This window comes from Branchiostoma floridae, chromosome 13 (assembly GCF_000003815.2).
Source record: "Branchiostoma floridae strain S238N-H82 chromosome 13, Bfl_VNyyK, whole genome shotgun sequence".
In the NCBI taxonomy this organism is placed as follows: Eukaryota; Metazoa; Chordata; class Leptocardii; order Amphioxiformes; family Branchiostomatidae; genus Branchiostoma; species Branchiostoma floridae.
This window is the reverse complement of record NC_049991.1, coordinates 13,369,438-13,382,740: the sequence shown is the minus strand read 5'-3', so window position 1 is coordinate 13,382,740 and position 13,303 is coordinate 13,369,438. Positions and strand designations below refer to the sequence as shown.

Here is a 13,303-nt window from a genome sequence, read left to right as displayed (position 1 = left end):
GCCAATGAGTACTCGTAAAGAATGTATCAGATCTAAACATTGTATGAGGTGTTTAATCCTCTGTTCAGTAGTCAATACATATTCGTCAAAGACATTGCATTTTGCAATCTGTTGTGCAGTCAACTACAGAAACTACAGTATTGCAATGACTTTCAGTAGACATTCTAATGAAGTGAAAACACAAATTAAAGGAAAATAGACCACAGATTTATTTGACTGGACCCATAGATGAACAACACTAATTTTTGTATTTTCCATTCTTCATCATATCTGAGGTCCTCTGTTGTAAGGCTTTGTAAATGGCCTCCATCATAAATGTTACACATTTAGTTAGTTGAAAGCCATTTAAACTACCTGCAGCATAGATGCACCTAAAACTGTAAGTAACATACAAACAACAGTTAAAACCGTTGTCATGTCACTTTCTGAGGACTTGAGCTATTGCTATGATACGGGGAATGTTTCAGAGTTTCTAAGTAAAACTTCTCATTGTCCAAGTATTCTTTGTCCCTCTCTGATGAATTCTTCCAATTCAACAACTTCCTGGCCAGATCAGCTGCTACAGGTGACATGGCAGGGTGAAAAGGCACTGGTATTACCCCATTCTCATGTTGTGGGGACCCAAAACTCCCATTAGGCTGAGGTGATGAGTCCAGCACAGAACTTGGTAAAGCCGCTGTGTAAGAGGACTCCGGGGAAGGCATGACCATCCCTATTTGAGGTGAAGACAGGCCCTGGGATGGAGAGGTCATCAGAGACTGTGGTAAAGTTTGTGGCACTTGCTGGTAGTTGATTGGTTGAGGTCCTAATTGCTGAATGTTGATTGGCTGCTGTGCAAAGCCTCTGCTGTTATCCCTAACAGGTGTGCGACAATTGATACACACATATGATCCCATTGTCTGCTCCAGATCTCTCTTGTCCTTTGCAAGAGAGAGCCGTTCCTATAAAAGAAAAAAACATCAATGTAATAAATTTTTAATTAGTAATACAAAAAAGATGGCCTAAGTACCAAGGAACTTTTCCAACCATCATTGTGTCACTCCCATAAATTCATACGTCATAAATGGAGTAATTCGTGTTGATCATCAACTATGGAGTGTAGTGTCATATAACACCTCAGATGTGTAGTATGCAGCACTCTTCCTTTGATTCCATTCTTGCCAGTAACTATAGTTTTACAATATTCCAGTAACAAGCTGCTAGGGGGTCCAAATCATTTCAAGGTCCTATCAAGACCTACCCACACACCAAGTATCAAAACAATCCACTCAGGCTTTCTTGAGCTATTGTGCTAAAAACAAAATGCTGCTAAATATAATAGAACCTCCATCTTCATTGGAGGTAATAACCACGGTATTGATAGTTGCCCACCTCTGCTATCTGTTTCTCCTGCTGCCTGAGATACTGTAACTGAGACTCGATGGTACCCAGTCTCTTGTCCTGCTCGGCCTCAACCCTGCGTGCCTCCACCAGCGCCCTCTGTCCCTCCTCTCTGTTCTGCGCAGCCTCCAGGCTCACAGTCTCTATCTCCTCTGACTTTCTGGCCACCTGTTTGCTGAGGTATGCCATCTTTTCTGCTTCTGCATCCAATGCCTGGCCAGGAAAGGAACACAACATTGGTATCACACTAAAAAAAGTACTGTTTATACATTTTCAGGGTTCATACAAAAAATGTACATGACAAGGAGCTCCCCTTCCATTAAATTTGCAGTCTAAACCTTGAAAAGTTGATGACAATGCATGCATTATCTGTTGAATTTATAGATCAGTACAACTTTTTTCCCAATTCTTTTTGTTTGCATGGCTACACGTTTAGACTTGAGCAATATTCTATGCCAACCAGAGGCAATGCCCGCACCAGCTCCTATAGTAAATACCCATGACTTTATTACCTGTCTTTTCTCGTTCAAAGCAATTTTCTCCTGATTGAGTCGTTCTTCCTCCAGTCTGAGGTCGTTCAACTTGACAGTAATGGAGGCCTGTTCCTGTGCCAGTGACTTAATGGTGCTTTCTCTCTCTGCCTCTGTTTTGATGCTGCGTGCTGATTGGTCAGTGGCTCTCTCCTTAGCGACTCTTTCTGCAGTGTGGAATTCTGCCCACTCTGAAAAATAAACGGCTTCTTAAATCAAGGTGTAAAACAATTTATGAATTCTTCTTTACCAAATACTATTAGACAACAATCAGGTAGTAGACACTATAAGTATAACATAGGCAATCATGAGTATGGAACTGTAACTCATTTGCATTACTATACATACTATTATTGTTAGTGATGCATGGCTTAGCTAAGACCTGGGATCTGTTTGATAATTGGCCCAAGCACAGCTTCAAGCTTAGACACTACCTTATAGTTATATGACATACCTAGAACTATGATACTCTACAGCATAATAATTTTCAGTCCATCTACAGTACCAACTGACATAAATGTATTGTGAAAGTCCTGCAAACAAAAGACATCCACGCACCTGTAGCCAGTTTCCTCCTCTCCTCAGCACACTGAGCCATGACCTGCTTCTGTTCCTCCATGAGCTCATTCTTGGCCCGCTGTACAGACTCCCTCTCCATGGCCAGCTGCTGGGACAGGTACCGCCGTTCTTCCTCAAGGGACTTCTGCAAGGCCTGGCATAAGGATAGATCTTTCTTAAGTTACTTTTCCCATAGACATTATTTATGACTGGGGCAAAAAAATAATGATTTTTTTTACAAAAGGAGACCAAACATAAGTCTAAAGATTCAAACCAATTTGGTGTAAACAACGTTCACAAAATGCAATTTTGATATGAAATACAACTGTTCAATTATGGGTATATGAGAAGATGGTATATGTTACGATCATAGCCCTTGTACCATGAGTTACCTGGTACAACTAGGTCATGTGGAAATTTTACATGGAATACTACTATGAAGGCTAAGTTAATTTACCTGGACCCTGTTCTGTTCAGACTTGACCTTCCACCTCTCCTCCTCCAGCTGACGACCTTGCTCCGTCAGCCGTGCCTCCAGTCGACCAATCAGATCCTGGAGCCTGGTCCGCTCGCGCTCGTTCTCCTCCTGCTGGTGACCCAGTCTCTCCTGCAGCACTGAGGAAAAGTGCAGACAAAATATTTAGTATACAAAATAAGTTTGTTGGATATTGCAGTGAGGGAAAAACAAATGAATGTAAAATGATTAAAATATCTGTGATAGTCAACACAATCTAATGAGGATATCATCAAATATACAAATGACTCAAATGTAATTCTAGAAAAGTACTAGGATAGACAAAGGCTAATATGAACATATCACATTATTAATATAATTATATATATCTACATAAGACAGGTTTATACAACAAAAAGCCTTTAATCAGGTTCATTCCCAGAGTTGGGACATTTTGTTAGATGAATGCAGGGCTTTGCCATGTTGATAAATGTGTATAATAAAGCCATCAACTTAACAAGGATCCCAAGGTAAAATATTTGAACACTCACAGGCAAAGCCATTAAAATATATACCATTCCAAAATCTCACAGAAACATTGTGTTGCACCAACTAAACACGTACATTTGAGCTGCCTCTCCAGCTCCCTGGCTGCAGTCTCCCTCTCCTCCAGCCCTGAGATGTGGTGCCCCTCCAGCTTGAAGGACAGCTGCCCCAGGTTCTTAGCATTCTCCTCAACTTTCTGCACCACTGACTGGAGGGATCTACACAAAAACAGCCGAAACAGACTTCATGTACATTGTGCACCACAGATCACAATTTTCTAGTTTAACAGACGTGTTGCCCTCAAATGGACTCCTCAAGGGTAACACAACAAAGGCTGGCCATTAGGGACCGGGATAAGGACTGTAGAATGGGATATGAAGGCAGCACAGAAGACCTGTCACAAGATCAGATGGATCTCCCAAGATAAGAAGGAGTAGAGAAAGTTCGTCAGCGCCTTATGCCCCACCAAAGGGAGTGAAGAGGATTTGGTATGCAGGCAGGGTAAGGGCCCTCTTGTTTACAATCATATAATTTCAATGTCTTATTTGCACTACCGAAACATAATAACATAGAAACATAACTAATGCTAACAAATTTATGCCAACTTTTGTAAATGTGTTGTGCCTTGTAGGACTTTTGCATCAACACCCTGGCCAGTGGGGCATGAGGAAACAAAGAATGCATAATTATATACAATAGACTTAATGATAGACCTTGTATGTCTGGTAGCACTTGTAGCTGCCTCGATCTCCTGTTCTCTCATCCTGTGGAGTCTGTTCAGCTGGTCCTCGTGGTCAGACTGAAGCTCCTGGACGGATTTTCTGGGGAAAAAGCCAAAACACATAAAACTGGGAACCAGGATGTGTACAACTGTACAAGGCTATAGAAACACTAAAATTTGAGTAGCTAAAAAAACATTGATATCACAACATTTAAGCACATCTGAGACTGTCACACATAAAGTAGCTTGGAAAAATAAGCACATGGAGATTCTGACGCACTTTGTTCAGCACTCATAAAATTAATCATTTTTTTGACAGGCAAAAAATTGCCCATATGTTATAGATGCACAGCTAATTGTGTTATCACAATATGATTTGTATGTGTGTGTGTATGTGTGTGTGAGCTATATTTTCATTTGCCTCAAGAATACACATTCCAAATATCAAATTCTTATACATTGTACATGTTCTATGAAGACATACATAATGTTATTTATCATACCTATGTAGTTCCTTGATCCTCTCCAGTTCCTCAGACTTCTCAGCCTGCAGCTCCAGGACCTTCTTATGGTGAGCAGCCTGCACCTGCGCCTTCTCCTCATCAGCTGTCTTCAGCCGCGCCAGGTGCTGGGTCACCAGCTGCTCGTTCTCCTCTCGCAGCCTGTGGGGAAGGAAAAACAAAACATGGTAGCTGTCTGAAGCCTGTATGTTAAAGAAAAACACAATGTGATAGCCATCTCCAGTAAACAATACAAGTTTGGTGCAGTGTGGTACCTTCAGAGTATTGGAACATGATTAGGTTGTCTCAAGCTAGGTTTACAAATATGAAATTCCTACAACTTAGTTGATGCGATCTTGTTTTGTCACATCCCAGGTTAAAAAACAAGAATAGCAAGGTTTCTACCTGAAATTTGTGTTTATTTCATTGTACCCATACCATTTCCCCTGAATTGTGTAAAATGTAGCTACAAAAGGCTCTGACAGAAGGTCTAAACAAAATATGCAGTCACTGTATTCTTTTATCATCTGACATATCTTGTACATGTATGTACTGACCACATCAATAGAGAAAAGACATAGTAAGACTCAAGATAACTTCACAGTGTTCTGACCTAGCCTCCCTGCGCTGAAAGGACTCCTCAGCCAGCTGTAGCCGTGCCTTGTGAGCCTCCTCCACACTGGACAGCTCCTCCTGGTGCCTGTGTTTACTGGACTCCAACATGATCTGTAGGTGATCTCTCTCTGCCTGCAGCTGACGGATCTGGGGGGGATGGAACAGGAATCCTTCATAAAGACTCTCTTATCCACTAATGGGCATTGATCTCAACAAGATTCATAATGATATTAAGCATGGAAACGAAAGATGCAAAAAATTGTGTTAATGTTTACTTTCTTGGGTATGCAATACGAGAGCAATGAAAGAAAAAAGAGAGAAGCAAAAAAAGAAGGAGAGGACACGAGATAAAAGTTACCTTGCTTTCTAGATCACTAACATTGGCAGGTGAATGTCCCATTGTAGGTAGCTGATAAGTTGGCAGCTGGTAGTTAGGAGTCATCTGGGACTGGGGTGCCATTGCTGAATGAGAGGCCATTTGAGAACGGGGTGAGATCTGCTGCATCAGTCTTTCCTGCTGCATGTGGAGAGCCTACACGTAGGGGCAGAGAATACATGATAGTAGCAATCATGAGTTTCCTGGAATTCTAAATCAGGAAATTTTCACCATTGGTACAGCAACTGATTCTAAAGAAGTTCATTGCCTGCCTTCCTGCCCCAGTGCTAAGTTAGGGACTGGCCCCTTGCTCCTCTGTCAGGACTCGTGATATACAAAAAATTTTTGTTGTCAAAATTGCAATGTTAAATGTACAATCTAATGTGCATTTACATATACTTGTCTACTAGATGCTACAGTACTTGTAAAGCTCATGGCCTTCGACAAGCTAAACACCATATTATATTTATCACCTGTCCTACCTTGATCTGCTCCTGTTGTTGCCGCACCATCTCCTGGTTCTGTCGGGCTAACATTTCCTGCTGCTGTTTGAACATATCTGCCTGCTGCTGCAGTTCTAGACTCAGCCTCTCGTTGGCTCCATATGTCCCAGTGTGCCCCTGTGGTACTGAGGGTGTGGGTAAGGGCCGAGCTTGCCCAATGGCAGGCTGAGAAGGAGGCTGGACCTGCATGTGCTGTTGTCCCTCTCCCATTTGTGGCCCTCTTCTAGCAGGCTGTGAAGCTCTCCTTGGCAGTTCTGGCTGTTGATGGTCCCGCCCTATAACAGGACTACTCCTGGGTAGGGGACCTACTGGTCCCAGTGGGTCTACAGGACCATCCATAGCTAGGGGATCATCCATAGACAAGGGGTCGCCACTTCTTCTCAGCGGAGGATGGTCTCGAACAGGATCATCATCCAGAGGCCCAGTGTCTCTGGGAGATATCGGCCCACTGTCTAGCAGCCCCGCTGTACCAGGCTGGCGCCTCCGAGGGCGACCACCGGTCGGGCCATCCCACGGGAAAGGGGAGGTCTGGTCTCGTAGTGCAGGGGCTGTGAAGATGTCTGCTTTACCCTCGTCTACGGTGGATCGGAATGGAGCGTCCTGGTGTCCTCTTGTACTCGAGGTCAAGGTGTCAGGGTCAACCTCGTCACCAAGGCCAAGAAAATCTGCCGCTGAACTACTCGTGTCCTTCCCTTCCTTTTTGGCTGGAGTTGAATCAGAGATGGTACCTGATTGGTCAGTTTTGCTGGATGTGGTCATTCCCAGCCAATCAGATGGGTCGTTGCTCTTGTTGTCAGAATCCTTCAGACCAAGCCAGTCTGAGTCCTTGTCTTTCTCTGGATAAGGAAAACATGTTGATCTTGATTGTTTCCAAATTTCACATTAACTAATGATTAAGCATATTTCCGTTGGATATAGACAAACATTGCATTTATTTTTTAAATTTACGCCCTTTTTCTGTATAATATGTGACATATTTTCAAATATCAATATATTCAAAAAAGATATCTTCATATTTCCAAGAGTCACAGCATCGTAATAATATATCACATTGTATGTATCTGTTTACATACCAGCAGGAGTCTTCAGTTTTCCAGACTTGGGGGTTGGAGGTTTTTTGGCACTAGGGGTGGGGTCCAACAGGTCGTCCAGGGCACTTCTGCGCCCCCCTCGGGAGGGGGTCTTCCCTTGGGGGGAGCCGAAGATGTCATCATCATCCTCAAACCTAAATATGGACAATATAGGAACAACATCAATAAACAAAACTTCATACAAGATAATCACACACAGAAGGTGCTCAAAAAGCAAGAATCTCCCTGGGAGAGTTACACCTAGCAAGCAGAAAAGGTGACTTTTAGAAGGTTGTCCTGTTCTGCCTTTATACCTCCTTTCTACTAGAGGCTGAAACTAAACTACAACCAAGCTGATCAACTGAAATTGCTTCCTGGTAAAAAGGGGGCCTTAAAAACCCAGAATCTGGATTCAGGTCTTCCCCAAGCCTTTCAAACACTCCAGTCGAAAGACTACCAAAAAAAAAATAAAAAATTCATCCAAAAATACGATACAATGTATGTTTCAAGCTAGACAGACACAAAATGAACGCTGCCCAGACCTGACAGACCTGTCCCCTGTGCGTGGTCTCCCCCGGGATGGCGGAGTCTTGGCAGCAGCTGACGGCATGTATGACCCGAAGTTGAAGTCTTCTTCAGTGGGCTCCTTCTCTTTCTTTTCATCTGTGATATACAGCATTGGTATAGGTTCAGCTTTCTTTAATCACACTCACAAAGTATGACACAGCCTGAATTGTTTTAAGCATGCATTGTACATAAAGTACTACTGTAACAGATAACTTAAGTTTAGGTACAGGTAGAAATATCATGTTTTAAAGCTGTTATTACAGTGAGTGATTGACTTTGAAATGCAAATTAATAGAGCAATCAGCATCTATCATTATAACTTGAAATGGTTCTCTGGTACTTGTTACTGTTTCTACATATAGAATATCTGTATATCAGTTAGCATTTGCACATATCTCTCTACCTTGTTGTGGCTTTTTGTACTTGTCCAGTGAAAACTCTTTCCTCTCCCCTGTCCCAGGCCTCTCCAGTAGCTTCTTGGCTGTCCCCACTCCCAGCAGTGCATCAAACCTGGACTTGGCAGACTTCCCATCACTGGAAAAACAGAAAACGTTCCACTTAAATGCCGGATGAAACCAATCCTTACACTTCCTTTGCAATATTTGCCTAAATTCACTGCAATGTAAAGAAATGTGAGTGTCAATAACTGAATAAGTACAGAGGGAGGATGACACCTTAACATGCAATCACAAGAAGTAGTTACTGTGTGTAGAATCTACAGAGCTTATATCTAAGTTTGAGAACAGGTGCAGTTTTGCACATCTTAGCAAGTCAGTTGGTAAATCTTTCACCTTGGTGAAGAGAAGTTGATTGCAGGTGGAAAAACACACATTCACCATTCAATTCAATATGTTAGGACATCAAATCTGTAATGTTTTCTCACTCATCCAACTGGTCCTGTTCCTCCTCTGCAGCAATTTGCTGTTGTAAGCTGATGGTAAAAATGTTGGTTAAACAATCTATCTGAGGTCATAAAGGAACAAGATAGAATCGTATCAACCTTGTGAAAATACAGGCACATTTTACTGTGCATGAGAAAGCTGTATAATTACAAATTAAGACGTTATTTAAGAAGTGCTTTTTGGCCGTTAATGTGCTGAAGTAATTACTCCAATTTTTGCTCACTTGTCTGAATCGTCTTCTTCCTTAACTGTGGGTAAAGGATAGCTGCCGAAAGTACACCATATGTTAGTATGTTTCTTATATGTGGCAGTCCAGTAATGCACAGCATTCAACATTGTAACAGTTGTATTTTAGAAGTGAGAGTGCATGTTTTGGTAGAGCAATATTGCATCAATTTGTAGATTAGGGTCACTTACAGTTGACCTTGTTCCTTTGATAAAACATGCATGAGTTTAACTCCAGGCAGCTACATTAAATTGTATTACCACCATAAGTTATTACATGTATATTAAAACTTACTCTTCCTGGTCCTCTTGTTTCTTCTGCACAACTTTCTTCTCCTGTCGAGGGCTGTCATCAAACCCCATTGTTCCCATTAAGTCATCATCATCATCATCAAAGGAGATCTCTTCCCTTTTAGGCTTGCCTCTTCTGGAAGCTGTGGTTTTCTCCTGGCGAGGGCTGGAGCTGATCTCTGCATTTTGTGCGAGAATTGTAAACATCTAGAATCACCTTCTCTTTCTACAATATTGTTTTGGGGATTTTGGACTCCTGAGGTGAGATAACATTGTTAAGAACATCAACTTTCTTGGATCTCTGTCCTTGGCATAAAGACAAAGTGTATCTTTATTGAAGTTCAATATTGATGATGGGTGACAAAATAAACTGTACTATGTGTATCATCATATTGGCTTGTATGCTAGGTCATTGATGTTTTTTTACTGTCTCCTGACATTAGCCTGAAATCCATCTAGGAATGCTACCTAAAGGGTGATGTATTTCAGACTGGTGTGTTGAGATTCCTTGGACCCCTGTATCTGGCAAGTTTGTAAATTCATCTGATTTGACTTCTTGTTAGCATTTTATCTGAACTTAAACAAGCCCTTTCAGACCTGGTTGTTTCTTCTCCTGTTGTCCAGCAGGAGGAGCGGTCTGTACCCTCCTCTCCTCCTCCGGCTCATCCTGTCTCCGGCCGTGAGACGTCCGTGGCCTCTCAGGCTCCGACATCCTTGGAGATATCTCCTCTGCTGTGGTAAAAGAACAGAGTGTGAAATAACTTAACATCAAAATGGTCAACAGTTGAAAAAAATTTCAAATAGAACTAACAGAGGGAAATAGGAAAATGAAATGAACAACCACAAGGTTTGTTCACATGGTCTGTAACATCTTCAATGAAATTTGTTACCATATTCTCTTTTAAGCGTGGTCTATTTTCCAGAAGGTTAGAGTTCTGAATGGGAACTCTGTAGCTCAAGATCTCTTACTGAGGGATGACAATGGCATATGAGATGTCTGTTACCTGAGGAATGAATCCATTCTACTCTACACATGCACAATAAAAGAAAAGCATACACTGACCAGTCAGATCTCTTACTTTAGATGTCTCTTACTCTGTAGACATACATCATATTTAACGTTATTGAACAGCATACCTCTAGGGACGGTTCCACCCGGTTTTGCCCCTGGTGAACTTTGTGTCTCTTCTGTCACCTTTCTTTGTGGTGTTTTCTTGGCTGGTTTCTTCTTCTTTGGGGCATCCTCCTCATCTGACAGTAGACCCGCAAGTGGGTCATCCTCATCAAAATCTGCAGAAAAAACACACAGGTTAGTGTTTCAGTATTGCAAGTCTTTTCTGATGCTTCTTAACTTGCGAATGTAGGAAAGGTACAAGTCTGGATAGTAAAGAACGTTCTTAGATCGCAACAGTTTCACGTCCACACCTGCGGGCGAGCGCAGGTGTTTGACGTCGAATAGCGATGTTTGTGCTCGTTCCTAAGGTGTGGTGTTCGAACGTGTTTCGAACGCGTTCGCACACTTGAATAAGGTGGAGTTGAGTACAAGCATTCAAAGCGGCTGGACATATTTTCTTTTGTTGTCCGTCTGTCGTGCTCTCAACCCTCCTAAACCCGCTGCAACGGACCTGAACTTAAGGGAATCGAACCACCATCCTACATTCCTTACACGAACAAGGAACATATACCTGCAAAAACTTGTCCCCCCATGATATCATCTTGCATTGACCTACCCTTGACTCAATTTCAGTTTGGACCTTGATATTGAATATTACATTAAAGAGACAATCTGTATTCAAAGCAGACGTTTGTGTCTGTACCTTACCTCCAAAGTCTGTCTGGAATTTCTTGCCCTTGTACCCTCTGGAGCCAGGTTTCCTGGCTGGTTCTGGGGACTGGCTGTCCTTGGTACTGGAGTCCTTGTCTGGGAGAAAAATTATAAAACAAGAACATTTCCCATGGAGGAACAGCAATGGCTATTTGTCATCAACACACAGAATACCTCTGGTTATGGCAAACTTTGACACAATGGTATACATGAAACAACCAGAGGGCGAGTAAGAACAGAAAGAAACAACACCCCGACTCCCGGGATTCGAACCCGCGCCGAACCCGGGCAGCCGGATCACAAATCCAACGTGCTAACCACAACACCAAAAGCTCAAGAGCTGTTGGCGTGGTCAGTTTGGCAGCGCTAGAACCCCACTGTTACATACATCTATCTTACTAGAGAAATTTTCCCCAACCTTAATGTACACAATCATATCATGTTATCCATTAAGTATACTTTTTAAAATATCAACATTTCCTGGGAATATTTGAAGTACATGACATGTAAATGTATGCTTTCATAGTGTGATAACAGTAAACTATGCCAAGCCTTACCAGGTCCCACAGACACGGAAATGTCTACATTGTAAGAACTGCTGACATCAGAGCTGGTGGTGGCTGGCTTCTTGTTGTCAGAAAAAGTAACAGACTTCCTGTAGGTATAAAAATGTGATACAGGTAATCTGAGTTTAGAATTTCCAATACACAACAAGTGTTGCTGATGTAATTTTGCTTCTGCGCCATACAGACCTACATGAAAACTGTTAAAATACTTCTGCATAAACATTAAAGATAAGCTTGGACTGGAAGCTTTTCATTTAGGTAACTGGACTTTCTTTGTCAGTCCAAAATTTTTGTACAGTAAAGTCTTTACATGTATCCCTCAACTTTTGTAACTCACCTTGCAGATGTAGGAGAGCCAGACTTTGTCCTGAGGGAGGGGGATAAGGGTTTGTTCTCCCCACCCCTGGAAGGTGGGGTACTGACAGCACTGCCCCTAGATGGTGGGGTTTTCTTTCTCTTCAGAGAGCTTCCAAACAATTCTGCATCCATGTCATCAATGTCCTACAATGGAATATACATGGTTTTCTTATACCTTCAGAGGTTTAAGTTGTGGGAAATGTAAAATTGTGAAGTAATTGAGTCATACCAGCTCTATACACTGACACAAACAAAACCTTTAACTACACTATTTGAATTTTACTGGTAACAAGGAAACATGTTGTCATGACTTACTGAAATCTAAAATAGTATGTACTTTGTACCATGATGACTACCACCATATATACTACATGTTTCATCCAAAGTATAAGCAACATTAAACATTTATGACACCATAGTTTATGGATTTCTACAGTATTGAAATGGTGTACACTCACCCCCATTGATCCAACCACTTGTTGAGGATCTGCCTCGGACACTTCTGACTCCTGAGAAATAGTAAAGGAAAAATACTCGGTAATGTTGACACTTGGAATCAGTGTGATACAGTAGAAGCCTGTTAATTGCACAGCGGATAATCGCACACTTCTGTTAATTGCACGAAATCCCAAAATCCCATGGCGGTGCACTCCAGCTTAATATCTTCGCTTTGTTGCACCTTTTGGATAAGTGCACGAAATGCACTGGCAAATGGGGTGTGCAATTAAGCGGCTTCTACTGTACTAAAATTCAATACAAAATGATTTATAGGACATCATTCATCAAGGGAAGGTACAAAATAAAGAGCATTCTTACTTCATCAAAATCAGCTTCAGCTGCTAGGTTGGCATAGAAGTCTTCATCAAAGTCTACTTTAGACCTGCAGGGTATGAAAACAACAAAAGAACAGTTTTAAAAATCATACATCTGTACATGTATTTATAAAATGTATTTAAATACACATTAAATGTATTTAAGGATTATAAGGCTTATGTCAATGTAAGTTATTTTCCATATGCAAATAACTTCTTTCAGGTCAACAGCTAGTGCTTAATTGCAAACGTTTCTTCTTTTGTCCATCCATCTATTTTTTGTGTGTCTGATTTTGTGTGCAAATTATGAGCTACATATTCTTTTTCCATCTTCACAGTCCCACAATATTTGATCTGTCCCTACTTACTTCTCAGGTGTTCTCTGTCTCCCAGAAGAGCTGGTCTTCTGCTTTGGTGGGTCATCTGAATAGGAAAGAGTGATGTGTAACGTATCTGACTATAGCAGTTTTAAGTTTACTGTTCCATTTCGTCGTTTAATTTGCGT

At 41.6% G+C, this 13,303-nt stretch overlaps 1 protein-coding gene across 1 annotated transcript in view; it reads right to left on the bottom strand.

The window, feature by feature from the left end:
- Positions 1-204: 204 nt before the first annotated feature.
- The window catches only part of LOC118428518 (fas-binding factor 1-like), a 15,755-nt gene continuing 2,656 nt past the window's right edge, over positions 205-13,303 (bottom strand). Inside the window, exons 3-26 of the mRNA XM_035838607.1 lie at positions 13,167-13,221; positions 12,803-12,866; positions 12,445-12,495; positions 11,967-12,130; positions 11,621-11,718; positions 11,061-11,159; positions 10,376-10,528; positions 9,836-9,970; positions 9,243-9,417; positions 8,704-8,751; positions 8,224-8,354; positions 7,796-7,916; positions 7,257-7,408; positions 6,163-7,019; positions 5,663-5,836; positions 5,303-5,451; positions 4,693-4,851; positions 4,182-4,289; positions 3,547-3,686; positions 2,926-3,083; positions 2,469-2,622; positions 1,893-2,101; positions 1,372-1,593; positions 205-941 (exon numbers count right to left, since the gene is read on the bottom strand). Coding sequence (XP_035694500.1) covers positions 414-941; positions 1,372-1,593; positions 1,893-2,101; positions 2,469-2,622; positions 2,926-3,083; positions 3,547-3,686; positions 4,182-4,289; positions 4,693-4,851; positions 5,303-5,451; positions 5,663-5,836; positions 6,163-7,019; positions 7,257-7,408; positions 7,796-7,916; positions 8,224-8,354; positions 8,704-8,751; positions 9,243-9,417; positions 9,836-9,970; positions 10,376-10,528; positions 11,061-11,159; positions 11,621-11,718; positions 11,967-12,130; positions 12,445-12,495; positions 12,803-12,866; positions 13,167-13,221 — 4,304 coding nt within the window. The 3' untranslated portion in view covers positions 205-413. The remainder of the gene's footprint in view (positions 942-1,371; positions 1,594-1,892; positions 2,102-2,468; positions 2,623-2,925; positions 3,084-3,546; positions 3,687-4,181; positions 4,290-4,692; positions 4,852-5,302; positions 5,452-5,662; positions 5,837-6,162; positions 7,020-7,256; positions 7,409-7,795; positions 7,917-8,223; positions 8,355-8,703; positions 8,752-9,242; positions 9,418-9,835; positions 9,971-10,375; positions 10,529-11,060; positions 11,160-11,620; positions 11,719-11,966; positions 12,131-12,444; positions 12,496-12,802; positions 12,867-13,166; positions 13,222-13,303) is intronic.